Consider the following 25,172-nt stretch of genomic DNA (forward strand, 5'->3'; position numbering starts at 1 on the left):
ACGCTCTGCCCCGGCCTCGTCTTTATCAACCACTCCCGCACCCAAAACCAGCTACAACACGCTCGTAATCTCGTCTTCTGGTTCCGGTGCAAACATCTTCTGTCACTCTCGATGCTTTCCTGACACGCCTACACCCTCTCTAACCATCCGAATCCTCGCCTGCTCGTGTCCTCGACGTGTCGTCCTCCACGTTCGGTCTTCTCGCGTGCCCCCACACCACGTCGGCCACCAGCCACCACCTAAGAAGTCACCAACCACGGCAGTCACTCGTGCTCTGGGGTCCTGGGACATGAGGAGTGCAGATACTTGGTTTTATGGCAACCATATCTGTGTCTCCCACGCCAGCTATTGCTGCCATGGCATCAAGACGCGGCCCTTTGACGAACAACCCTAATGTCGCCAACTCGCCACTCAGAGTAGCCCCGGCAGGCTTTGCCAAACCCAAGAGGCCATATGCAGTGCTTCAGCGTGAGGAGCCCTATGGGCAAGCTCCTCCCAGCAAGAAGCAAGCAGTTGAACAGCGTGTTGCCCGATCGCCATCAAAGTTGCCCAGGGCCCAAGCTCTTCCTCAGCGTGGATCCACAACGGCTACAACATCCCGCCCCGTCACCAAGGAGAGAACGCAGAAACCTGCAGCCTCTGCTAAAGTATCGTTGCAGGATGAACGCGAAAAGGACGCCTGGAAGAAGCACTACAGGGCGAAATTCCCCAAGATGGTCTTCTACTTTGAGAGTATCCCTGAAGATATCAGAGCTAAGCTCACGAAGAGAATTACCTACCTTGGTGCTGTAAGTTTATATGCTTTGTGCAACTAGAGGAAACATGCTCACCTTCTCTCAAAGCGTCAAGAACCGTTTTTTTCGATCGATGTGACCCACGTCATCACGACGCGGGCTATTCCAACCGAACAACCAGAAACACAGCCAGAACCCGAGGTCGCGCCCCAGGACGAACCGGCGCTGGCCGAGCAGCCTCAGACCATCAACCCCTCACTCTTGGATCGAAGCTCGGCTCGACGCAAGCTGTTGCTTGAGTTCCGTAGCGCTCCCTCACGATCACACGCCTCGGCCGACCCTACGAAGCCTCATAAGCCAACCCGCAACAGCGATGTTCTACACAAGGCCAAAGATATGGGCAAGAAGATATGGTCATTGGAAAAGTTCTGGGCCATGGTTTCACTCCTCTGTGAGGCAGAGAAGCCTAAGTTTGACTACCGCGGCTCGGGGACATATAGTAATCCCGTCCCAAGGGCAGCAGGCGAGTCTGCACATGCTAGCCTCAACCAGATGCTCAGGAACGAACGCATCAACGGGCCATCGGACCGCGACGTCAGTGCTCTGAGCAAGGATCTCACCTACTTCAAGGGCCCGCACATTTATGTCTTCGACATGGAGGAACGACACAAGCCGATTATGGTCCGCGAGTATGCCAAGGTCTCTAACAAGATGGACGGCGACTGGCCCCAGTTTCGGAGCGTTGGCAGCGGTCGCTGCCCCTTTGTGGAAGAGGACCCGGAGGAGAAAGAACGGCAGAAGCGTCGTGAGCAACGTCAGCTCCAACAAGAGAAGGACGACGCACGTGCCGCCGCGGCAAAGCAGGCGGAGGCATCAAAGGCGCAGGCTCAGGCTGCGTTGCCGAAGCCCGTCATTGGGAAGCGGACGCTCGGAGAAATGGAAGACGGCCACAACAAAGTCCGAGCCCCTGCCACCTCGACAATCAACCCAGCCAAGGCAGCTCTGTCCAAGCAAGGTTCCCAGAACGCCTTCGTCAGTCGCAATGAAGGTGGTCGGCTGGTGCATGGCGAACCTGTGGCTTCTGGTGTGCAGCCTTCCAACATCACCTCCGCCATCCGCTCGCAGATGATATCATCCCAGGCTGGGATTACGGGAATCAAAGCTGGCACTAGCAAGGAGCTTCACGGCCTGCAAAGGCAGGTTTTGCAGAAGACTGGGGCCGTATCACAAGAGACCAGTTCCCGTCGGCCCGTCGATAACTCCGTCGAAGGCAGGTCTAGTCGATCTGTACCTTCGCTGAGCCGGAAGACATCCCACAATGGGTCGATCCCCGAGGCACACAAAGCGACTGACAGTCGGGACAAGCGCTCGCAGTCCCAGGCGATGAAGAGCAAGAAGGACATGAAGCCTGGTTATTGTGAGAACTGCCAGGAGAAATTCCGAGACTTTGATGAGGTAAGTCCTTCCGATTTTATCATGAGGCCATGGCTAATAACTCCAGCACATCCTGTCTCGTAAACACCGCCGGTTCGCTGAAAATCCCAGCAACTGGGTGGAACTGGACGACCTGTTGGCTGAGCTGACGCGACAACCCAAGGAGTTTATGTCGTCGCCAGGCTACGATCTCTGATGATGCTCACGACTAACCGACCACCCATGTCAGGACACTGAGCCATGATAGCATTGGCCTGATTCATTTTTCTCGCAATTGCCTTCCGTATTACTGAGAGCCACCTCCAGCATCTGCTTGATTCCTCTTTCGGGATTCAAACGACCAGTCACCAATTTCCCTATGTTCATTCTCGCGAATATTGCGCCCTTATTCATCAGCCTCCATGTGGACCAACCCGACTCGCATGCGACGGCGCTTGGCAACATGACGACCGTCTTCGGACCACAATTTTTTTGGACTGCTACACACACACACACACACACTCGCGACCCTGGCGTTTTGATTGGTCTTTTTTTCTTGGCTGCTTGTTCACAAACCGCTATGGCGATTGACAGCTTTGGCGGGAGGGCGACTCGGCGAGATGGGGATAACATCACAAGGGATCATGCATGCCCCTCTCCAAATGCACGGCTAGGTGAACGGATGGAATATGCATGGGAAAGCCACACGAAGGGGATGGTACATATGCAGTAGCCGTGTATATATAATCGGCATTATTCAATGACAGGACATATCTGCGCCCTGAATCTGACTCGCATACGGTATCCCATGTCCCATAGGCGCCGCTATCTCCGGCGATAGCCGTTCGCAAGGGATGCATATTCCTTCCGCATTGACGATGCTGACAACCTGCTTGAGTGCGTTATCAGCGTAGGATTGCATGGGCTCTACAACCACTTGATCCGGCAGGTGAGTAGTTAGGGTGCTCGCCTCTGAATACACACACCGTTCTAAACTTAGTCTCTTGTAGCTTCCCATCGACTCAGCGGTCCATGGATACTGACGCGCACACCATTGCCATCACTTGCGTCAACCTACGGTCTTCATTGTCACTCCCGCAGGGCTAAGGGCTGGTCGCAGTTGAGTCTTCTTGGTATTGGACTACCGGTATGCTCTATACCAGCAGTACTGTGATGTCGTGTGCTTACAGTAGTTCCAATTCAACGATAAGGGTGGGGAATGGGGTGAACGAGTTATAGTCTTGGTACTGGCCCTTGAACGTGTACGGAGTACGTCTGCAGTAACGTGGTTGACTCCTCAGAAACGATGCACTCGCAGGATTACATGGAGTGAGGCCGATGCACATACATGTAGGCGGCGGGCACATTCTTATCTGGGCCAGTGCCATGGCAAATCGGGAGCTACAAGGACTTTTGATGCCTCTTCATCCACCATGTGTGCTGGCTAGGCTGGGCTACATCGTGGTCTCGACGATCCTATGTACTGTCCATGTACACGCGGCGTCGTGAAGAAACGCACCCTCCGGTTCCGAGCGCGCTATTCTCGCACCTCCAAACCGACCCCTCGAATCGTTTATTTTCTAAAGATTGAGCTGCACCTCTGCAACTGCATGTAGCTCTTTTGCAGCGAATTGGCAAGGGCAAAATAGCGTGTTTAGGTTCAGCTGGACAAGTGCCTGTCCAACAGAATAGTCGTCGGTTCGGAATACGTACTATGTCGTGTCGTGTCGTCCTCAGTCTCTGGCTGCGGCTGTCAGCGCTCAGGGCTTCTGGCTCTCGCTAAATCACAGCGGCCCTAACCCAAACGGGCTTAAATTGGTGGGGCTTTGACGGTTCGTCCACCGATACGGAACTGGAAGGTGCGCTGATGCAACTTGATCCAACGAACCTCCACTTCCTGCACTTTAGTCCCTGGCACAGGCTCTCCAATATTATTTCGTGTCCTGCATCATCATCGGGTTGAAGAGTGAGCGGTGTGTGCGAGATGTATCAGTGACTTTGTGTCATGAAAGCTACCTACTCATGCATGGACGCGAGATCCGACAGGAGGCCTGGAGACGCAGGTCTCCTGCCGCGAAGTCTCCTGTGGCTAAGTTAGCGCGTCCACCCTCCTTCCCCTTCTTTCTTCTCGTCTCACGCCTTGATCGCGTATACACTGTCTACTGCTACAGCTGTTAGATCCACCACCCCGCGAAAGGTGCGGACTGGTGATATATCTATATCTGTACGCTGCTTTCTTCGCTTCGCTTCGAGGAGCTGTCGTTCAGACCACCCTCTCAGGAGTCAGACCTGCCCAACGAGAAGACCCGCGGGATATTCGCATCACCAGACATAATGACGGGTGCAAAGACAGCAGAGCATGCAAACTCGACCCTCTCCTTGTGGCGGAACCTACAGTCGATCAAAAAGTCGCTCAAGCCTGTTGTGCTCGACGGAACAGCCCTTACGATCCCCGATGTCATCGCAGTAGCCCGCCATGCTGTCCAGCCTTCGATATCGAGAGACGAGGAGCTAGCAAAGCGTTTGCAGCGAAGCGTGGAGTGTCTATCAGCGTACCTTGCCAAAGAGACGGTGGTGTATGGTGTCAACACTGGATTCGGCGGGAGCGCGGATGTCAGGACGGACGACATGCTCGACTTGCAGATCGGACTGCTGCAACACCAGAATTGCGCCATCGTGTCACCCCACGACAAGGACGTCAACAACAATGCGGAGAGACTGCCATCCGACGTCATGCAGCCCGAATGGGTCCGGGGTGCCATGGTGACCAGGGCCAACCAGAATATCAGGGGCCACAGCGCCGTGCGCCTGGAAGTGCTGGATGGCCTGATTGCGATGCTGAACAAAGACATTGTACCCCTGGTACCCCTTCGCGGAACCATCAGTGCTTCGGGAGATTTGATGCCCATGGGATACATTGCAGGAGCCCTCATGGGGAATCCGGATGTCTTTGTTCAGGTCGGAAGAGGAAAGCAAGCCAGGGTTCTGCCGGCATCGCAGGCACTTCAGGAGACGGGCCTGTACACAACAGGCTTGGGCCCCAAGGAAGGTTTGGCCCTGATCAACGGTACTGCCCCTAGCTGCTCGCTTGCAAGCTTGGTCCTATATGACGCCCAGCAGCTTGCCTATTTGAGTCAGGTCTGCACTGCGTTCGCGTCAGAGGCCATGGCTGGGAATGTAGATTGGGCGGCGCCTTTCATCCATGCCATCCGTCCACACCCGGGACAGATCGAGGTAGCAGCCAACATTCGCCGCGCCCTTCGTGGCTCGCAGCTCGTTGTCGGCCTAGAGGAGAGGAAACACTCGGGTAATGGTCTGTGGCAGGACCGCTATTCAACCAGGACAGCACCGCAGTGGATTGGCCCTTACCTGGAGGACCTCCTCCTTGCCCAGCGACAGATCGAAACCGAATTAAACTCGACGAGTGACAACCCTCTCGTAGACGCTACCCCAATGCCAGGGTGTCCACCTCCATCAGGTGAGGTCTTTTCGGGCGGCAACTTCCAAGCCGTTGCGATCACGTCGGCTATGGACAAGACTCGTCTCGCTCTCCAGATGATCGGCCGCATGCTGTTTTCCCAAGTGTCGGAGATCATCCACCCTTCCACGAACAACGGCTTGGAGGCGAATCTCAACGCCAGCGACAAGGCGAACTTCACATTCAAAGGCATGGACATCAACATGTCGGCATACATGTCTGAGCTGGCCGCACTGGCGCACCCCGTCAGTGCGCATGTCATGAGCGCCGAAATGCACAACCAGGGCATCAACAGTCTGGCGTTTGTCAGTGCGAGGCGGACCATGGAGGCGGTGAACATTGTGAGGATGATGGCTGCGTGCCATCTGTATGTGTGCACGCAAGCTGTCGACCTACGAGCCTGCCACCTCCTGTTCTTTGACGAAGTCAGCAAGAAGCTTGCCAATGCTGGCATGGGCATCAGCGAGGATGGTCACAAGAAAATCATGGAAGCCATTGAGTTGGCTTGGAAGGCAGCCAACGAGAGCCACTGGTGTGACAGGATCAAGCCCACCAGCGACGCTCTGTGGAGTGTGCTGGCCAAACTGCTCGCTGGGGAAGGACAGAGCGGTTCATTGTTGGCCAGCCTGGCGGACTGGCATTCCAAGATTGCCGCCATCGTTGAGGAGACAGCCAAGGGGATTTTCTATCCCAACTTGGCGATCACGACCAGACATGTGGCTTCTCTCCTGGGTGACGGGACAGCCCCCATCTACAACCATATCCGTGAGACCCTCGAGGTGCCTTTGCACTGTGGGCTGGACGATGATCCGTTGTATTGCCACCGCCGTGGTCTTCCGTATGAAAAGAAGAAGACGATTGGGTCCTGGCTCGGATTTGTTCATGAAAGCCTTAAGGACGAACTGATGGATATGGTCATGAGGGGGCTAGACGGCGGTATTGATGTTAGGAGAAATGGGGTGACTGTGGGTGCGGTGAACGGGGCGAAGGAGACGAACGGCACTAATAGTCACTGAGCGTCATAAAGGTCCTAGACAGTAACATAGAACCAAGATTAGACTACAGATAGAAAAAGAAAGATTTGAAGTCGACCATATTTCTGCAGCCAGCGGCCCAGGGCCCCAGAAGCCAGTTTCCAAAGACCATGGGGTGATCACGTACAGTGTGAGCAGTATTAAAAACACCGTGCATTTCTCAACTTGCTTTGGCATGTGGCGCCTCAGGCTGGTCCAAAGTTCAACCTGTACTCGCTCGCAGCCAGCAACCTCTTATTGAACGTCTATGCCACATCTGCCTCGACAACACCAGAGCTGGAGCTACTCACCATGGACCCTCAAGCATCGCCCGCACCCATAGACTCCCCCGAGTCACCGCCCTCACCACCATCTCTACCGCTGACGCTCTCAGCGAGCGTCCAACTTCAAGACCTGGACAGAGATGCGTCCCTCGCTCTCGCGACGGCAGCACCGTTTGCATCCGAGAAAGTCGTCGTGCGTTTCAAGCCGGTCGGCGCTGCGCCTGCGCTCAGTCAGGATATCTGCAAGATCACGTCGGAGCGGCGATTTGAAGAAGTCGTCCGGTACCTCAGGCGGAAACTCAAGTGCAAGGACACGGATAGTGTGTTCCTCTACGTCAACAGCGCATTTGCGCCCAGTCTCGACGAGGTCGTGGGCAATCTTCACCAGGTAAGTCACCATTCCTTTAGGATCTAGTCAGATGTCTGACCGTGCACAGTGCTTCAAAGATGGTCGAGATCAACTTGTTGTCGCCTACTCTATGACTCCCGCGTTCGGCTGATGAATGCGTCTTCCAAAATCCTCATGCTATGAAAAATATCTCAAAACGCCGTATGCCATGCACTCGCTCCCTGCCAGAAACCGCACTCACAAATCTTCGATCGCTTTGGCAAATGCCTCCACCTCCTCCTTAGGCGCAGGATACGTGTGTTCCGGCGATGGATACGCTCCGCTCTTCACCTCTGTTCTATACGCTTCTAGCGCCCGATAGGCCTCGCCCCAAACATTGCCGTACTGCTTCACAAACTTGGGCAGGAAGCGACCGGGCGGAAAGTTGCCCAGCATGTCTGTTTGGACCAACACTTGACCGGAGCATCCCTTGCCGGCGCCGATGCCGATGGTGGGGATGCTGAGCTTGCTGGTGATGAGGGCTGCCACGTCTTCGGGTACAGCCTCAAGAACCATGGCGTAGCAGCCGGCCTGCTGCACGGCCAAGGCATCCTCCAGTATCCTGAGCGCACCGTCTCTGGTCTTGCCCTGCACGCGGAAGCCGCCCAGGGCATTCTGCCTTTGCGGCGTGAGGCCAACGTGGCCCAGCACCGGGATGCCGGCCGTCGTGATCTTCTGGATGGTGGGCGCCATTTCCTTTCCACCTTCCAGCTTGACGCTCTGCACCCTACCCTCTTTGACGAAGCGGATGGCCGTGGAGAGGGCTTGCTCAGGGGAGATCTCGTATGATCCCATGGGCAAGTCGCCAACTGTGAAGGCAGCCTTGGTCGCCCGCGCGACACTTCGGCAGTGCAGGAGCATCTCTTCCACCAAGACCTCGGAGGTATCCTCCATGCCTAGTGCGACCATGGCGAGGGAGTCGCCAACCAAGATCATGTCCATGCCCGCCTCGTCAGCCACCAGAGCTGATGGGAAATCATGGGCCGTCATGACGGCGATGGGTTCTTGCCGCCGATGCAGAGACCGGAGAGTTTGGATGGTGACCTTTTTGCGAGGGTTGGCGGGAGGTGTGCCCATGGGAGAATGTGAGCTGTGGCGAACATGGTTGTTGAGTGAGCATAGTGGTGCGAGGTTGGATGCGGAGGTTCGCCCGGAGCGTGCACATAGGAGAGGAGTGCGTCGCGTGAGCAGGGAGGCACACGACCTCACGGACTTGTACATGATGATAATGCCCCTGACCTCGGTGTACCGACCAGCCAGTCAATCGATGCACTGCGGTGGTTGTTTTGTTCCGTCTCAAATAGGTGCAAAAATTGTCCTTTGCGATATGATTGAGGATCAATTTGCCACAGGCGAATTATGGGACGCACGGCTGTTTTTATTCAACGCGATCCCCATCATGATAGTTTTTACTGTGTAGAATTGAGACTCTGCGGATGTGTTTTTCTGAGAATCCCCGAGGCACGCATCAGCCCCACCCACTTCCCAGGTGGGCAATTTGTCAGGGCGGTTTACCGGTCCAAGGGAATAAGGCCAGGCGGCTGAGTCAGGGCCGAGGTTCGAGTTCGGCGGGTTTCGACACTTGTCGACCACAGCCGGGGATTATGCGTCTTCTACTGCACAACAACAAGTGCCAGTAATTTATTTGCTTCTTTGGCTTTCACACCTTGGAGCACAGCTGTATCCATATAGTGAGCTGAATGGCCTGTACAACTACATCATAGGCAGACAAAAGGGCCAACTGTTGGTGGGCCTTGATGGACAAACGTGAAGACGAAGGCCAGTCCGCGATTATAAACTCAAATTTCCTTTTATATAATTCTAGCCATCTTCTTCACATTACTACAGCCGCGAGAGATCGTCATGTCGTTCTCAACTGATGCGATCGCAAACGGCAATCGCTCGCATGTATCTAGTCACGTGCATGCCTCACAGACGGTAAACCACATTCCCCCGCACAATCCCCCTCTTATCACCTTATCGAGCCCCTCCAAATGGCCCCTCCCACTCCCGGAACCCCACTCCAAGTCGTGCAGTGCGGTGTCCCCGCCGCCGGCAACGGCCTGATGGCACCTTCCGCGTGACTGGTCTTGGAGATGATGATGTGACCGACCACCCACGTCCCTCCATGTCCTGTTCCCAATACCTGCCCAGCGGACCTGACGATCACAATAACAGCTACGCGATACGGCCGGCTTAAACACCACCACCTATAGAACCTCGAGTTTGAACCTGCCCCATATCGCCAATAAGGAACGCTTCATAGTTGGTTTTGGTCGTGGTAGTCAAACAAACGACTTGAACAAGAACGATCCTTGCCTCTGCATCTCCTCCACGACAGACGAACAGACGTCGGCGATTCGCTCAACCGAAGCAACACACATTTTCCACGAACGACAAGGCAACCGGCCTCGTAGACGATCCGAACTCACCCACGATCCAACGACCCGCCGTAACACCTCTCACGACACACCAACAGAGGCGAGCCAGGAGGGTATCTCCAGACCCATTGTCAATATGTCAAGCCCACGCCGCAGGATCGAGACGGACGTGATGAAGTTAGCAACTCCCACCAAGCGTGCTAGATCCAGACTGACTTTGACAGGATGTACGGATTGCTTCCTCTCAGATCCTCGTGTTCGCTGACACTGGTAGGTTGATGAGCGACTACGAAGTGACCCTGGTCAACGACAACAGTGAGTGTGTTTTGTTCCGACGCAAAGCCAAGCTGACCCGTCTCAGTGTACATACCTCCGCATTCGGCCAAGCCAAGTCGGTTCTAACGTGCCATTCAGGTCCGAGTTTTACGTCCGCTTCTCTGGCCCAACCGACAGTCAGTCTTACCGATCCAGCATCTCCCAGTCGACATGCTGACGTCTGCAGCACCTTTTGAGGGCGGTCTTTGGAAGATCCACGTTGAATTGCCCGACAACTATCCCTACAAGTCACCTAGTATCGGCTTCGTGAACCGCATATTCCACCCCAACATTGACGAGCTGTGAGTGGTTGTTCCACAAGTGCTAGCTAGTGACAAGCACTGAACAAGCAGATCTGGCTCGGTATGTCTCGATGTCATCAACCAAACTTGGTCGCCCATGTTCGATATGATCAACATCTTCGAAGTGTTCCTGCCACAACTGCTCCGCTATCCTAACCCAGCCGATCCGTTAAATGGTGAAGCTGCTGCCCTGCTCCTCAGGGAGCCGAAAAACTACGAAGCCAAAGTCAAAGGTGTGTGAACCGCTCGGGTACAATGGGCTTCATGGCTGACAAAACCAGAATACGTGAAGAGATACGCAAATCAAGAAGCAGTGGACGACGCCGGCCGCGAGTCGGAGGACGATGACGCACTGTCCTCGGTGGCAAGCTTCGACGACGACGACGACGAGCCCGCTGGCCAAATGGACGACGTATGAGGATTGGGAGAGACGAGGCATGAACGAACTCTGTGGATCTAGTTGTTCGTATCCGAGCGCATTGTATGATAGTTTCAGCTGGCTCTGGGTTTGGCGTCATCACATTATTTCTTAGCGCGGGGCCGGTACCTAATAACGCTACTCTAGCCACTCAAATGGGAAACAACAAACGCCTTTCAACATGGAAACGCCGTATCCCGGGGTATCATGCAAACCATCCAAAACGCCTCGCTCAAAATCAGTCTGAGTCATAATCAACCAGCCCACTGGTCGGTTCCTGCGCCTTGACGGGCGGAACACCATCTTCCCTGCTGGCCAAATCCTGTTTCCTTTTGACGCCTGCGATCCTGGCACCCGTCTTCTCTCCTTTGCCGTCCGCAAGGAAAGGGTCGTGAACAGCCCGGGTGTTGCCCATCAGTTCCTTGACAAATCCACTCTTCCTTGTATTCGCCTCCTTGTCCCGCTTCAAAAGTCGTTCCGGCTGCTCGAGCTGCTTGACTGCCGCCGCACTTGCGAACATGGGCTTGGCCATGGCAGACTGTGTCTCTTTGGCCGCGAAATCCACCAAGGCTGCTCTCCTTTTGTCTTCCTCACTCTCAGGTAGGACGTCTAGACCAAAGTTCATCCTGTCCTGCAGGGCCTCTGTGTCTTTGGCCATTCGTTCCCGATCGTGGCGGCCAGCGCGAAAAGACTTCCGTAGCTTTTGATTTTGGGAGTACGTGTCATGTCGAAACTTGTATGAATCGTCCAAGAGATCCTCGATGCGGTCGTTGGCTTGGATGAGCGCCTCCCGGTCGCTGATCGTTCGTTCCAGCTTGGCAAACGCATTCTTTCGCAGGGCCTCCTTTTCTTGGTCCGTCATAATCGGCGCCACGCCCGACTCGTCCTCGCCATATTCCCTCTTCGTGCCGCCCGAGAGCACGACGTACGCCGTGTTCTTGGGATCGGTCTGCATGACCACCTCCCCGCCGCACTCGGTGTGTTTGAACCGGAATTCCCATATTGTCGTCGTGTGGTATTTGCCTGCCGCTTTCTTGGTCGCGTTGAAGCGCACGCCTTGCGGGATGAGCGTCGGCTGGGGGCATGTGGTGCACCAGACGTGGTAGGGCATCTCGAAGCGGATCGTGGGTGGTTGCGACGGTTTCTGGCGTTTGGCCGGGCGGCTTGAGGACGAACCAAGAGAGGGATCGGTAGAGGATGGGGGTCGATAGCGACCCATGTTGAAGCCTTGCATGATGGGCGATTGGGGCGCGCTTTGCGCGCGGCAGTTGCGTGTTAGTGAGGAGAGGTGTTGAAGATGTCAAGCGGTTGTCTACGGATGGAGTAGTGGCAGATATTTGGTCGGACCAGGCCCCGTCAGTGTAGCCGTCTGATCTACCTACCCGGCAGTTCGCTCTCAGTCGCGATTAATGCCATCTCGCCCCTTTCTTCGGGTAACAGTGTGGTTTCTCCATGAGGAAAACCGTCTGTAACATTTCTCGGGCGTCATGCAGTTGGTACTCTGATGGTGAATTTGATCATGTCGGGTCCCTGGTCATGAACGGATTTGACCCAAATGTTTATCAAACTGAAAACTGTCTTGAATCACAAATACTTTTCTAAACTTTCTATACTGACGATTTAATTCATATATATCCATTTTCGACAGACAGGTAAACTTGAATCCCGGGACATTCATCACATGAAACCACAGCCTGACTGGACAATACCCGATGGGCGGAATTCCGCCAAGTCATCACCGCTCCGCATCACATTAAAAATACCGGGCACGATCAATCCTTCAATACAAAGTGCGAGGCTTACTGTGACTCTCTTCTATTCTCTATCTACTTGTTCATCTTCTGAACTTCACAGAAACATTTCATATGAACACGAGCTCTGACGGACATCCATAAGACTCCAGCCCAATTGCGGACATGGCAGTCATCAACATTGATGTTGTCTCCGACTTTACTTGCACAGTAGGTCCCCTTTCCATGTCACGAAACGCCCATAACTGACTTCTTAGTGGTGCTTCATTGGCAAGCGTATACTGGACCAAACAATCGCGCTCTTCTTGAAGACACACCCTTCCAAGCCCACGTTCAACATCACATACCACCCATACTTTCTCTCTCACTTCAACTCCCTCGACTATACCGTCACAAACTCCATTCCACGCGCACACCTCACCGAGAAAAAACTTGGCCATTTGTCCAAAGAGCGGAGAGATGCCATGACCAAGAAAATGGAAGGTCTCGGAAGAAGCGTCGGCATTGAGTTCAAGTGGGATGGTCTCATTGGCCCTACTGCAAAGGCACATGGGCTGGTCATGATGGCGGGCGAAAGGCAGAGGGACGTCGTGGAGGGGCTGATGCATGCGTTTCACGAGGAAGAAAGGGATATCAATGACGAAGATACGATGCGCGAAATTGCGCGGGCAGCAGGCTTGACGGATGGGGATGTTGACGAGGCCTTTGCAGATAAAATCCAGGACAAGGTCGTGCGGGAAGAACAGGAATGGAGAGAAGTGGCAGTGGGCAAGGGCGTGCCAGTGTACATCATCCAGGGTCAGCATCGGATCGATGGGGCACCGGACCCGGGCGACCTGTATGAGATTTTCATCAGGGCACTCGAGGATACTGAGTCATTGTAGTGCTTCATGATATACATTGTCTTTCTGTATATTTGTGTTCGTTCAAAGGCCTAGCTCGCCACCAATGACATCCAACGCCTCTCTCAGTAGTCTCGAAACCTCGTCATCAGGATTTACGCCGATGGACTTGACAATCAGGGGATAGAGCCGCAACAGATGCTTCCGGTAGTCGCTGTCGGCATTTTCGAGAGGCTGAATCGCGTCGACCCGGCTATGTAGCGCCACGAGCTTCTTCAATAACCAGACCAGCTCTTTCTTCTCGCTCAGTGGCTGGGGCATGCGTCCTCGCAAGGGCTGGTCGGCGATGAATGCCCGTAGGGTGTTTCCGCAGCGAACAAGAAGATAAGGCGCTACTGTACAAGCAATGCGACTCTCAAGCTCAGCGGTTGGGCCAGTCGTGTCGCTGACCGACACGAGGCTGAACATCTCATCCAGCGCGACGAAGGCTATGTTGGCCCGAGGATGTGATTTGGTCGATACAGTACGACCTGGGGGAATAGTATACAGTGATGACATGCAGTCGTTGCCGCTGGTGAGCTGGTCGAAAGAGTCTTGGGCCGGTAGGGTGTGGTGTATCGTCGAGGCCATGAACAGACTCAGGGCGTAGTCCTTGCGCACGTCCTCTGATACAGACGAGGTACCTAGCAGGGGCACGATAAGTGCTCGTAACTTGTGGAAAGCTTCAATGTCGAAGACTTCGTCATCTGCCAGAGAAGGCTCGTTTTCCAACACACTGGGTTCCACCTGAATGATGCCTGCAGCAAGTCGGGCGATCTCTGTCCATATCTCATCACTGTTTGTTTTGGCAATGTCAATCTTGCTCAGTTGACTCAGTGTTGGCTCGAGAATGGACAAAGCCGTCTTTGTAGCTAGTCGCCATGGCTGCTCGAGCTTTGTCTTGATCCCAAATTGGTATTTCAGAGTAACGGGCTCCCTGAGCGCGGAAAGAGCGGTAGCTAGAGCGCCGCTCGTGTAGATACCAAGGTCAGGGTCTGCTGCATGTTGGATGACTAGCGTCTCCATCATGGCCATGCTGGCCTTGGACAAGGCGACGAAAGTACACCTAGGACCTGGTCCTGCATTTGTCTGCTCATCGCTGAAAGCCAACGTGACAAAGACTGCCAATTGTTCGATGACTGCTGATGGCACGCCAGGCACATCAGTACGGATCATGTTAATCGCATCGAGAACTTCGCTTTGAAGCTGAGTAGTTTGCTCAATATCTGAGCTGTAGTTGCTCATCGTGGCCCTTTCGACGGTGGTGTTGAGTAGTTCAAGAATCTGTTCCACTTTGGATGCGCTGAGCTGATTCTGGATCAGGGCGTACACTTGCCGCAGCGCGGACACGTAGGCGCTCAGACACGCTTGATTGTTGAATGAAGTGGGGGTGCTGGAGGATAGACTCGAGTTCGGGACGCTACGAGACCAGGTGCCCCAAGCTCGCTCGATATTCTCGGGGCTCAAGGTTGGCCCCCCTTTGCTGTTGGCCCGGGACAAGATACGTGACAGGGCTTTGTAGGTGGCAGTGTCGATGTCCAGAATCTCAAACTCAAGCATGCTTGCTAAATGATCAAAAAGATCATTCCAAAGCTTGCCGAAGCCAGGGCTTTGCAGAAGCACCTCGAGATAGTCGGCCAACAAGGCGGAAATGCCGTCAAGCACCACGACGGCAGTCCCAGTCCAGTCGCTCAACTCGCTGCCATCAGTAGCTCCCTGCTGCGCTGCTTCGAGCTCCACCTGCAAAGCAATGAGAAGCCTGAAAACGACGGACTTGACGCAAATGAGCCACGCTTCAGGACTCAGTCGATCCCCGTACGCATCGAATATGCGCAGCAATGTCTGAATGGCGCTGTTGCGGAGCTCCAGTCTGTCGTCCGAGGCCACTGCTGTCAAGCGCAGTAGCAAGAGCATCCAGAGCGCAGGCACCGATGCCTTATGGCTATGATCAGAGGCCTTTTTGGTGAGATCAGATGCTTCGCTCTCCTCCATGAGCTCTGCAGTGATCTTCAGTGATTCACTCTTGCTGGAGAGAAAGTCGGATAGGACCCAGAAGAAGGTGACGGTCTGAAAGAGTCAGTAAAAGTTTCCCAGTTCGAAACGAGCAGCTTACTGTAAGTGCGATATTCAAATCGTCGTCCTGTGAAGAAAATTTGTACAGGGTATCAACGAGTATTAGAAAGCATGAGTTGGGTAGCGAAGCGAGGAAATCTGAAGCAATGAGCTGCAGTGAGCTGAACGAGGCTCTCACCAACTTTGGTGACCGCGTCTTGATCAGGGTGGGATCAGTGGCAGCTCTCTCGTCCCCAGCCGTCTCTTTCAGGATGAAGACACTGCCAATGATGTCAAAAGCAACCTCCCAGCCTCTGACCAAGCTCTCGCCGCATTCTTCCACGATGCTCTTGAGGCCATCGAGAATGATGCGATGGATATTGACGTCGACGGCGCGAACGGCAACCGAGACCTCCCGATCTTCCTCCTGGAGGGGCTCCACCGCAGAGCTCAACGCCTGCAGCATACGGAGCTGCACGGGGCCCCGGGCTTCCTCGGGCAATGATTCGGTCAGGTTGGCCGTCTCCAGCATCAGTTTTGCCAATGTCTCTGCCGCTCTGGTGCGGACTGAGGTAGCGTCTATCTTGGAGTTGAGATTCTCCACGAGTCCCTCCACAATCAAGGTCCAGCCCGATTCGTCAGGGGGGTATGCGAGCAAGCGCTCAATGTTGATACTAGCAACCTCTCCCAACTTGACCAGGGCGAATTGGTCTTCCTGCGTCGGGGGCCCAGAGGACGCAGTTGAGAAACTCGAGACACGTCGGTGTTGGCCTGGCGCCTGCAGTGCTGGCATCTTCTCGTTCGCTTGACTCGACGGCTGCCGCTTTGTATCTGGTTTGTCGGTTGCACTTCGCTGTAGCAGCCGGCGAATTGCCTGGACGACCTGAAGAAAGGACTCGTTGGGAAAGTCAACGGTGCTCTCCATGAGCCGTGATGCCGCTGTTTCGACAGCCCGCACCTCATTTCCAAAGTTCGCTGTCAGGGATCCTCCCTCTTGCTCTCCAGAGTTGACATGGCCTCTGTAGATAGACGGTGTTCTTCCAGGCGTTTTCGCACTCGAGAAGAGAACAAAGTCGGCCTGCTGCAGCGTTTCCAACACGATCCGCCACGCGCTACTGAGAGTCGGCCCAAGAGCGATACCGAGATTGAGAAGCGCTCGCAAGCATAGCAAGTTGCGCGTGTTGAGCATGGCCATCTGGGCATCGAAGGATGGTTGACGCTTCTCCGCCGTCGGTGTGGACAGGTTGTCGGTGCTCAGCAAGCCACGCGCGTTGCTCAAGATGCTCGATGAGCCGTCGCCCGCCGAGCCGGTTCCCGGACGCTGGCCAGCCGTGAGACAAGCGGTGAACACGTTGGGCGGCACGGCAGCCTTTCCCAGCGTTGTCAGGAAAGCATCTCGAGGCGTGGCAAGCTGCAGAAGCCCGGCGACGTGTGCAAATCGTTGAAAGGCGCGCACTAGGCCATGGTAGTACTCCGAGTCCATGGCTGCATACAGGAATGTCGAGCATGTGGCCAGGATAGCGGGCCAGCACTCGTCGACGAGAGCAGCGCATATCTTGACTTCTGAGTGCATCGGATGATCCTCTTGTGTCAAGGGGTTGACGGGTAGGGGATTCTTCTTGAACGACGCTGCCCTCTCCAACCTCTCTCCTGATTCTGCATCCGCGGCGGGCGAATCCACATCATCCTCATGTTTCGCCAACTTTCTCCTGTTACGAGCTTCGTTGGTGACTGTCAGAGGCAGAACAAACTTGGCCAGTCCATCGGATAGCGATGATATGCAGGACAAAATAAGGCTGTAGGTGTAAGACTCTGGTACGGCCGGCGGTTCCGTCTTGTCGAGTTGGTCAATACAAGGCACACGGATGGTACTCCATTTGGTGCTGATTCCAACTTGCGGTCCCTCTGAAGTCGTCCCGCTGCTGATGATCCCCGTGATTCCGCTCGCCTCCAGGACTGCCTGGTCTTGGGCCGGTTCTTGGGGGGCAGCGGCTGGCACTGAGGACTGATGCCCGAGACCGATGACGGCTGGCTTTTCGGTGCTGAGGCGGACAAATGTGGCACACAAATTCTTCAAGACGTCCCTTTCTCCTTCCCGTGCGTCGTAGAGAGCATAGATGCGACGTAAAAGACTGTGCTCAGCGAAAATCCCGCGGAAGACTTCCATGCAAAGCGCCCGTTTCCATAGTGTCGCGTCTTGATCCAGCAAAGCAGTCAATATGCCTAGTGCTTCTCCACACTCTTCAGGCAAGACGTTGATATGTCGGCGCAGCATGGTGTATAAAATCCGGACAAGGCGAACAGTTGTGGCGAATGACGGCCTCCCCTTGAGGGCGCTCGTAATGAGCGGCATAGCCCTGTTCCGTAGCACGTACACTTGCTCCGGATGACTGGTGAAAACAGAGGCATGGTTCGTGATGACCGATTCTATCAGCTCCAGTCCAAAGGTTTGCGGTAAGCCTTGAAACCGCAAGAATTCAGGTCTTTGGTTCTCTGTCAGGAGACAAAGATCGTTGAAGATCTACTGGTCAGTACTATACTGCAGTTCAGCCTGAACGGACTCACTCGGTAAGCATCAAGGGCAGCGGCGCCAAGTTCCACTTCGCCGTCAGAGGTTGGCGCAACACCAGCTGGGGAGGTATCCTTTCCGCTTTCTGGCTACTTTAGCACGACCTTTTGATCATAGGGGTGGTGAGACCCACTGTCTTCCACAACAACCTTATCGAAGACAGAGACGACAAGTTGCTGCAGGGTCGCCGCCGAGGTGTTGTTGACGATGGCATTCTTGCTACTTTGCAATGTGAAACAGATGTTGAGGGCATTCACCAGAAGGTCACCCTTCAGATCGCTGGAGTAGTTCTGCAGCAGCGATGGAAGAGCTTGCAGGATTTTGAGCTGGACATCGAGGGCACCGGCGGAGGATGCCTGCATCAGCGCCTCGAGGACCTGATTCAGCCTCGAGCGCGGCAGGGCCCGCGCTACAATGAGTCGCTGCAGGCACACAATTGCAATGGCAGTGAACTTTGCATTCTTGGTACCACATGCGATGATGAAAGGGTTGACAAAGTTGACCTTGGTGGCAAGCTCTGGCAGAGGGTCAGCGGCGTTGATGGCGTCTAGTTGCGGACCTGGGGAAGTGTACCTTCAGGCGCACCCTGTTCAGAAGTGTTTCTCAAATTTCTGAGGTCGTCTAGAGATTTTTCCGCTGCCTTGTTTTGTCAGAAGAGACTCCTGTATCTTGGGAACTGGTGGCTGTACCTGTCGTAAGTCATTGTGTTTCCGCTTGCTCTCCTGAATGAGATTCGCCAGCTCTGTGGCCAGCAATTGCGTGGTCATCGTCAGCACGCAGAGCACCGGGCCGGCTCACAAGCGAGCAATGAGATGGTCCTTTGTTCCATACAGCTTCTCGCAGAGCTGGTCGCCGACAAGATCGTACAAAAAGGAGTGAATTGCTGATGCTTGCCACAGTTACCACCTGTTCCCCCGGGGGTACGTCTGACGTTGTCCCCTACAGCTCTATGGCAGAACCCACACCGCCTTCCCAAGTCGTTGGCCATGAAATGGATACCCTAGACGCGGTAGGCTTCATGCACCTCCGTGACGTGTCTCATGATTATGATGGACATTGAATTTGAGGCTTTCTCCTTGATTCTTCGAGGATTTTACGTGTTTCTTGAGTCTCTGGGTGTTCATAACAGCTTGAGTTTACAACCTGATTTCCCCTGTTGACATGATGCTGAAAGAAGGCCTTGTTGTCTTTCAGTCATGAATGCATCGATACTTTGACGACGACCCGATGCTAACATTGAAAAATACCATGAATTTATCATTAGTCGCTTGTGTACCCACGCTATCCTAATAACCACTTTTGCCGGCGTACAACATATCCATGTTCCCAAGAGAGACAACGCCAGCCCAACCCGAGCACTCATTAGCGCCTGGAAAGAAAACGGGCGTTTTGGTTCTATTGATTTCCTGAAGACAACCTGAACTCCTATCCTAAATGCATTTGGCGAGAGCCACACCTTTTTTCGACTAGTGAGGGACATTGGTAAAGAGGTACGACACAGACTCGCCGTTGTGTGTGCGGCGAATGGCCTCGGCTAGCGTCCCGGAGACATCCATCACTTTGAGTATCGGGCAGCGCTCCGTCTTGTCACCAAGAGGAACAGCTAGAGCAGGTCAGCTGGCTTGTCACGATGAACATCAACAAGAGACTCACTGTTGGTCACAACCAGTCCGGACAGAACCGACGCATTGATAGTATCAATGGCCTTACCGCTGAGAATACCGTGCGTGACAATCGCCCAAACTTCCCTGGCACCGTGGTCGCTGACTGTCTGCGCGGCCTTGGCTAGAGTACCACACGTGTCGGCCATGTCGTCCACCAAGATGGCCACCTTGTCCTGGACATCACCAACAAGGACCATGCGGCCTACCTCGTTGGGACGGGGGCGCTCTTTGTGGATGAGAGCAAAGGCAGTCTCTAGACGATCAGCGATGGAGGTTGCGCGCTTGGCACCACCGGCGTCAGGCGAGACAATGACGCAGTTCTGCGAGTCGAGGTTCTCGCGGATCCAGCGCAACACAGAGGGTTCCGCATAGAGGTTGTCAACAGGGACGTTGAAGAAGCCCTGAATTTGCGACGCATGGAGATCCATGGTGATAACGTGGTTCTAACTCAGTCAGCCTCTATTGCGCTCAACCTGTCCAATTACACTCACGCAGCCAGACACCTGGAGCATGTTGGCGATGAGCTTGGCGCTGATGGGCGCGCGCGACTTGTCCTTCTTGTCCTGTCGGGCATAGGGAAAGTTGGGGATCACAGCCGTGATGCGACGAGCCGAGGCGGTGCGGCAGGCGTGGATCATGATGAGGAGCTCCATGAGGCCATCGTTGACATCGCCGGGGGCCGTGGACTGCAGGATGAAAACATCCTCGTCACGGACGGATTCGCCAATGGAGACGCTGGTCTCCTGGTTGGAGTAGTGAAGACTCAGGGTGTTTGCGACTTCAATGCCGAGCCTTGCGGTGGTCAGCCTGGAAATTTTGTGCCACCCGGAAATTCAGAAGCAAGCTTACCGACTGGCGACCTGCGCGCTGAGATCCGGGTGAGACGTGCCCGACAGCAGCTTGATTTCGTTTGCCATTTGGTCCAACATTGCCGAGGAGGGAAGAAGAGGTTCAAGCCGATCGCGGGGCAGAAGGCGAAAGTTTTTGGCGTCACGGTTCGTCGGGACTGGACAGATCAGCTGGCAGTTTGCAGGACTAGTCTGATGGCGACCGCAGCAGGACGGGCGCTGTGAAAGTAATGCAGTATCAGATGTTTGCCAAGCAGAGAGGCAAGAGGAGCGACGTTGGGGGATGGAGATGAAGATCAAGTGAGCCACGTATGCAGGACACTGATGGCTATGAGCCAGGTGAATTGACTCGGTCGGTGAATGAGATTTTTTTCCATCATGGTTTAACGCGGTGGAGTGCTATCCAGGATGCCCGCGCTCAAGGTTCAAGGCGACGCGGGTGTCTTCGCTGGGGGAGGTACTTATCCATGTGCCGCGTGTGCCATTGTGATTGAAGTACCTTTTGTTAGCTTCTCCAACAACCCGTTCCAGCGATGGGCAGCACAGGACCTGGACAGGAGCAGCCAGCCAACCAGGGCCTCGTCGAATCGACATGCGCCAGACAAGGCTGGACGTCATAATTATTTTGAGCTTGCACTTGTGTCAGCCATTGCCTGATGTGTTGCGACGATGTGCAATGGACCAGAATAAGTGGTGGTAGCCAATGGACACTGGTCACTACTAGTAATTATGGTACCTTAGTTCCACGACGAGTAACTCGTAAGTACGGCATGTGAACAATTCCAGCGGATAACGCCCCTACTAACGAGGCCCGGACTGAAGTTCCTGAACGTTGGATTAGCGCCGTTCAAACGGATCTGGGCGCAGGTCATGTCGGCTCTGTACTAACCGCGCCCCGCGGTGAGCCGCTGTCAGTCCCCAAGCCGCAAACCGCAAACCTCAGCAAGAATTTCGCACACCCAAAGTTTCAACTATTAGCATCACAGACAAAGCAAAGCGCAGTGTCTCGTGACCTTTTTCGACTCTCCCACGACTGTATCTGCCCCTCGAGCCCTCAGTTATCTACGATAGAGCGGCGCTAGACAACCCCAGCCCAATCACTCACGGTGGTGGCCCTGTTGGGACCCTTGGGACCTATCGCCACACCGCCGAACCGAATCGAACCCAATCTGCAATTCTGCGTTGACACCCAAGGACCACTCTGGACCATGCTGCACTGAACACCGCAGAGCGAAAGAAGACGACCGCAACCAAGATTATGGCGAGCTACCCTCGCTTCCCTCCGCGACTCGTTTCCTCCCCGTCGTCGACCTCCTCGCTGTCCGATGCCCTCAACCCTCGCAAGCGCAAACTGCATCTCCTCGTCGCCGCGGCTGGCCCGCGCGATACGTCCTGGGCACAGGCTCTCGTCGTCCGACTCTCCAAGAACCCGCACATTGAGGCGCGCGCCATCATCGACGATGTCGTCCCCCGCCTGGCGCAGACCGTCATCGTGATGCCCAACCAGAGCCTGGCGCCAGGGCAGATTGACCACGCGGACGATGCCGACTTTTACAAGCAACAGGCGTTTGAGCTGATACAGTGGGCCGACCTCATGGTCTGCGTGCCGTTGGATGCGGATGGCATTGCGAAGATGCTGGCTGGGATCGCGGATACGCTACTCGGGGAGGTCCTCCGAGGGTGGGACACGTCCAAGAGCATCGTGCTGGTGCCGAGCATGAGCACGCACATGTGGGCGAATCCCCTGACGAAACGGCAGCTCAGCAAGATCCATCGCAAATGGGGCTGGATCAGGGTCATGGCACCCATCACATGGCATTACGAGGGATCGCACAACCCCAAAAGGGTCCCCATCTGGAACGGGTTCAACGAAGTGCTGGCTATCATCCAGAACCAGGCGGACCTGTTGGGACTCGGTCGCGACGTGGAGATTGCCACGGGCGTGGCCATTCTCCCGGATACCAGCGTCAAGGTGGAGTCCAAACTGCCACCGGAGATATGGACGATCATTCTGGACTTCTCGGGGGATTGGGAGCTGGCCAAGGCTCTGGGGATATACACCAACCTACCGATGCCCAAGTGGTGGTCTCTACATCCAAGGGATGCTTCCAACCCTCTACAAGCATACGAACACGAGCTTGAGTGGACGACCCTCACCTGCAACGCCGCGGCCATCTGCAAAAAGCTATCACAATGTCCGCCGAATTTCAGAGATATTCCAGCGCAGGTAGTCCGCCTCGTCATCCGCTTTGCGCTGATCGAGGTGCTGGCCTACCTAGAAGCCAACCGTCCGGACCTCTTCAAGGCCTTTGGTGGGACGACACTGCCGACAAAGGCGTCTGCCTGGTATCCCCGCACGGACGTGCTGGACTACTGGCTGACGAGTCGCTGGTTCCGCGACAACCACACGTACGACGCGGAATCGGTGGACGGCGCATCCAAGAACGGGCACGTACGCATCTTGGACTGGTGGTGGCGCCATTCCGGGTTCCCCCTGCGATACACCGAGGCAGCGCTGGAGCAGGCGAGTGCCAATGGCCATCTGCTCGTGCTCGAGTGGTGGCGCGACGCTGCCGCCCAGGATGACAAGGTTGTACTTCGACCGGGGCGGTCGCTCCTCTGGGCCACGCAATTCGGTCAGGCAGACGTGCTACGATGGTGGGATGCGTCGGGCATACCGCTCGCCCACGGCGACGGGGTCGCGAAATGGGCAAGTCGATGGGGGCAAGTCAACATCCTCGAGACGTGGCGCCGTCTCAAGGGCGACAGCAAACTGGCCCGCGATGGCGATGTGTTGGTAGCGCCCACGGTCCACCAGCACATGGAGGTGCTCGAGTGGTGGCGCCGTTTTGCCCACGGCGAGCTGGAGGGCATGGAAGGGCGCAAGCAGCAGGTTGAGTTTCGGACATGCAACATTGAGGAAGCGCTGGAGGACAGCATCGGCGACCAGAGTCGGGTGCGGCAATGGTGGGTGAAGAACGGGTTGAATCTCGGCCTGCGGAACGAGGAGTGGCTTGAGCAGCGACATCTGTGAGCTGCTTCTCTGAGGAAAAGATGGGAAACGGCGTTTGTCTGCTTTGGTGCTTTTTTAGGAAGCGTGCATTGGGTATCATGGCGTTACAGGCAGGCACGTGCTACGAAGATAATGACAATGATGAACTATTGCCATCTGATCTTTGTCCGCGGGAACCGATGGTTTGCCAATAGTCAGAGCAATGCGGCGTCGACTGACTCGATACAAGTGGACCAGGCAAGCAAGCAGCTCCAAGTTTGTGGAAGTCTGCGGCCGCCCAAGGTCATTTTATTTCAGCAAACACGAGTGCTTGCTTGCTTGCGCAAGGCTGCGAATTGCGCCTTGTTGCGTGGACGTCGTGCTCTACGAACCTGTGCTGCGACGGCAGCCTGCAGATGTTTTATAGCTATCCGCATCAAGCCGTTGATATATGCGAGCAAACGCGTCTCTGTCGGACAGTCGGAGTCCGTCCTGGACATGACCGGCGATCATTATTGTCCCCACCTAGAAGCCAGGGCCAAGGCGACGCCGCTGCGGGTGGCTCATTCATGCAATTTCGCAATCATCTGAATAGGTACACGATCGCGCAGGATGGTGGACGAGTGCCCGGTGCCAGAAGTTCCAGCATGCGGATCTGCTTGTGATTGTTCTCGCCAAGTAACAATGCCTGCTGTACAGACTACAGAGCGACATCCATATTGATCAATAAGTATCCCGGATCCTGACGCGGACCCTGGCGTTGGTTCTGGAAGTTGGATCCTCCGCGGCGGTCCGTTGCCAAGATTTCTTCATCGCGAGCGCACGCAAGATCAAAGTCGACATGGATGTCATGGAACCCCTGGTCATGGTGCCTGAACAGGCTGAACTGGACTGTCTGGCCAGTGGACTCTGCCTCAGGGCCAGGCTGGATGCCGCTGGAAAGGCAGGTGACCGACCGCTGGCAAGGTGGATGCAGTCCAGTCCTCACCGCCTGGCAGAGACTGGAGACATGGGGACATGGAACCTCATTAGCGAAGCCTCCTGCAACCATCCGCGATCTCTCTCTATTGTACTCCATAGTCCATGTCTCTACAGGCTACAATTCACCATGCCCCGCCCAAGCGAAGGGGGCATGGCCAGATAGTCGCATGAGTGTTGAATATCCGCGTGCATTACGGTAATTGCTTCCCTTGGAAACAGTGTGGAATTACTCGACAGCAGGACGCACGCTCTAATTAATATAACGCTGGGAACCCCGCCATCCGCCACAAATACTGGGTGGGACACATCACATCAGCTCAGACATCCTTGTCTTTCGCACCCACCATCTTTGCCGGCCCCTGATGATCTACGTCTGCAAGTCACCGCTGCTCAGTGCTCTGCTCGCGAGTCACAAGTCTGTCTGCTTTGGCGAGTTTGCGACCAACGATCACCGTCTGGCTGTGGGTAGTACGTAGCGCTGCGCGAGTCGGTTACCAGCAGGACAATCTGCCCAGAGCCCCATACGAGGACTGGAGTAGGCTGAGGCTCGTGCAACCGCAAACGGGACCCTTGGGAGTTGGGACTATTCATTCCCTAGATTCATCAGAATGCGTGCGGATCCGCCCATTGCCAGACCGAGACACCACTTTCCTGACGATTCAGGGCCCCAGCAAGCGCGTCCTCGTCAACGGTCAGCCCACTTCGTTG

General features: G+C 55.1%; 10 protein-coding genes across 10 annotated transcripts; 6 read left to right on the forward strand and 4 right to left on the reverse strand.

Moving 5' to 3' along the window:
* Nucleotides 1-219: 219 nt before the first annotated feature.
* Nucleotides 220-2,445, forward strand: F5Z01DRAFT_492357 (Dfp1/Him1, central region-domain-containing protein). The gene is made up of 3 exons (XM_046260199.1): nucleotides 220-788; nucleotides 843-2,189; nucleotides 2,236-2,445. The coding sequence occupies exons 1-3, from the start codon at nucleotides 315-317 to the stop codon at nucleotides 2,362-2,364; spliced, it is 1,950 nt and encodes a 649-aa protein (XP_046120829.1). The 5' UTR covers nucleotides 220-314; the 3' UTR covers nucleotides 2,365-2,445.
* Nucleotides 2,446-4,481: 2,036 nt separating this feature from the next.
* On the forward strand, nucleotides 4,482-6,641 carry F5Z01DRAFT_618049 (L-Aspartase-like protein; the record flags this gene model as incomplete). Its single annotated transcript, XM_046261010.1, has 1 exon — nucleotides 4,482-6,641. The coding sequence occupies one exon, from the start codon at nucleotides 4,482-4,484 to the stop codon at nucleotides 6,639-6,641; it is 2,160 nt and encodes a 719-aa protein (XP_046120830.1).
* Nucleotides 6,642-6,950: 309 nt separating this feature from the next.
* On the forward strand, nucleotides 6,951-7,422 carry F5Z01DRAFT_618301 (ubiquitin-like autophagy protein Apg12-domain-containing protein; the record flags this gene model as incomplete). Its single annotated transcript, XM_046261026.1, has 2 exons — nucleotides 6,951-7,310; nucleotides 7,360-7,422. The coding sequence occupies 2 exons, from the start codon at nucleotides 6,951-6,953 to the stop codon at nucleotides 7,420-7,422; spliced, it is 423 nt and encodes a 140-aa protein (XP_046120831.1).
* An 86-nt stretch (nucleotides 7,423-7,508) lies between these two features.
* F5Z01DRAFT_634470 (ketopantoate hydroxymethyltransferase-domain-containing protein) lies at nucleotides 7,509-8,531 on the reverse strand (the record flags this gene model as incomplete). The annotated part of the gene is made up of 1 exon (XM_046262063.1): nucleotides 7,509-8,531. The coding sequence occupies one exon, from the start codon at nucleotides 8,529-8,531 to the stop codon at nucleotides 7,509-7,511; it is 1,023 nt and encodes a 340-aa protein (XP_046120832.1).
* Nucleotides 8,532-9,487: 956 nt separating this feature from the next.
* F5Z01DRAFT_720135 (ubiquitin-conjugating enzyme/RWD-like protein) lies at nucleotides 9,488-10,726 on the forward strand (the record flags this gene model as incomplete). The annotated part of the gene is made up of 5 exons (XM_046266570.1): nucleotides 9,488-9,868; nucleotides 9,963-10,053; nucleotides 10,106-10,308; nucleotides 10,360-10,541; nucleotides 10,590-10,726. The coding sequence occupies exons 1-5, from the start codon at nucleotides 9,828-9,830 to the stop codon at nucleotides 10,724-10,726; spliced, it is 654 nt and encodes a 217-aa protein (XP_046120833.1). The 5' UTR covers nucleotides 9,488-9,827.
* Nucleotides 10,727-10,964: 238 nt separating this feature from the next.
* On the reverse strand, nucleotides 10,965-11,945 carry F5Z01DRAFT_617641 (uncharacterized protein; the record flags this gene model as incomplete). Its single annotated transcript, XM_046260990.1, has 1 exon — nucleotides 10,965-11,945. One exon carries the CDS (start codon nucleotides 11,943-11,945, stop codon nucleotides 10,965-10,967), a length of 981 nt encoding a protein of 326 aa, XP_046120834.1.
* Nucleotides 11,946-12,196: 251 nt separating this feature from the next.
* On the forward strand, nucleotides 12,197-13,504 carry F5Z01DRAFT_493103 (DSBA-like thioredoxin domain-containing protein). Its single transcript, XM_046260201.1, has 2 exons — nucleotides 12,197-12,687; nucleotides 12,735-13,504. The coding sequence occupies exons 1-2, from the start codon at nucleotides 12,643-12,645 to the stop codon at nucleotides 13,359-13,361; spliced, it is 672 nt and encodes a 223-aa protein (XP_046120835.1). The 5' UTR covers nucleotides 12,197-12,642; the 3' UTR covers nucleotides 13,362-13,504.
* F5Z01DRAFT_492523 (uncharacterized protein) lies at nucleotides 13,383-18,970 on the reverse strand. Its single transcript, XM_046260200.1, has 6 exons — nucleotides 18,669-18,970; nucleotides 18,553-18,619; nucleotides 18,113-18,496; nucleotides 17,976-18,064; nucleotides 15,472-17,931; nucleotides 13,383-15,425 (listed from the first exon to the last, which is right to left on the reverse strand). Exons 1-6 carry the CDS (start codon nucleotides 18,744-18,746, stop codon nucleotides 13,404-13,406), a joined length of 5,100 nt encoding a protein of 1,699 aa, XP_046120836.1. The 5' UTR covers nucleotides 18,747-18,970; the 3' UTR covers nucleotides 13,383-13,403.
* A 73-nt stretch (nucleotides 18,971-19,043) lies between these two features.
* On the reverse strand, nucleotides 19,044-20,572 carry F5Z01DRAFT_720141 (phosphoribosyltransferase-like protein; the record flags this gene model as incomplete). The annotated part of the gene is made up of 4 exons (XM_046266571.1): nucleotides 19,044-19,582; nucleotides 19,633-20,086; nucleotides 20,135-20,435; nucleotides 20,493-20,572. The coding sequence occupies 4 exons, from the start codon at nucleotides 20,570-20,572 to the stop codon at nucleotides 19,446-19,448; spliced, it is 972 nt and encodes a 323-aa protein (XP_046120837.1). The 3' UTR covers nucleotides 19,044-19,445.
* A 1,177-nt stretch (nucleotides 20,573-21,749) lies between these two features.
* On the forward strand, nucleotides 21,750-23,525 carry F5Z01DRAFT_618090 (uncharacterized protein; the record flags this gene model as incomplete). The annotated part of the gene is made up of 1 exon (XM_046261011.1): nucleotides 21,750-23,525. One exon carries the CDS (start codon nucleotides 21,750-21,752, stop codon nucleotides 23,523-23,525), a length of 1,776 nt encoding a protein of 591 aa, XP_046120838.1.
* Nucleotides 23,526-25,172: the final 1,647 nt, after the last annotated feature.

This window comes from Emericellopsis atlantica (assembly GCF_019669845.1).
Source record: "Emericellopsis atlantica unplaced genomic scaffold F5Z01scaffold_6, whole genome shotgun sequence".
Lineage (NCBI taxonomy): Eukaryota > Fungi > Ascomycota > Sordariomycetes > Hypocreales > Bionectriaceae > Emericellopsis > Emericellopsis atlantica.

What these genes read in the sequence shown, in the direction of transcription:
- F5Z01DRAFT_493103 (XM_046260201.1), top strand. Translation starts at nt 12,643, where the DNA reads ATGGCAGTCATCAACATTGATGTTGTCTCCGACTTTACTTGCACA. An exon ending in TCTCCGACTTTACTTGCACA is followed by an intron (nt 12,688 to 12,734) that starts GTAGGTCCCCTT and finishes CTGACTTCTTAG; the next exon opens with TGGTGCTTCATTGGCAAGCG.
- F5Z01DRAFT_492357 (XM_046260199.1), top strand. Translation starts at nt 315, where the DNA reads ATGGCAACCATATCTGTGTCTCCCACGCCAGCTATTGCTGCCATGGCA. An exon ending in GAATTACCTACCTTGGTGCT is followed by an intron (nt 789 to 842) that starts GTAAGTTTATAT and finishes CTTCTCTCAAAG; the next exon opens with CGTCAAGAACCGTTTTTTTC. An exon ending in AATTCCGAGACTTTGATGAG is followed by an intron (nt 2,190 to 2,235) that starts GTAAGTCCTTCC and finishes TAATAACTCCAG; the next exon opens with CACATCCTGTCTCGTAAACA.
- F5Z01DRAFT_492523 (XM_046260200.1), bottom strand. Translation starts at nt 18,746, where the DNA reads ATGACCACGCAATTGCTGGCCACAGAGCTGGCGAATCTCATTCAGGAG. An exon ending in TAAGGTTGTTGTGGAAGACA is followed by an intron (nt 18,065 to 18,112) that starts GTGGGTCTCACC and finishes TAAAGTAGCCAG; the next exon opens with AAAGCGGAAAGGATACCTCC. An exon ending in CTGCCCTTGATGCTTACCGA is followed by an intron (nt 17,932 to 17,975) that starts GTGAGTCCGTTC and finishes ACTGACCAGTAG; the next exon opens with ATCTTCAACGATCTTTGTCT.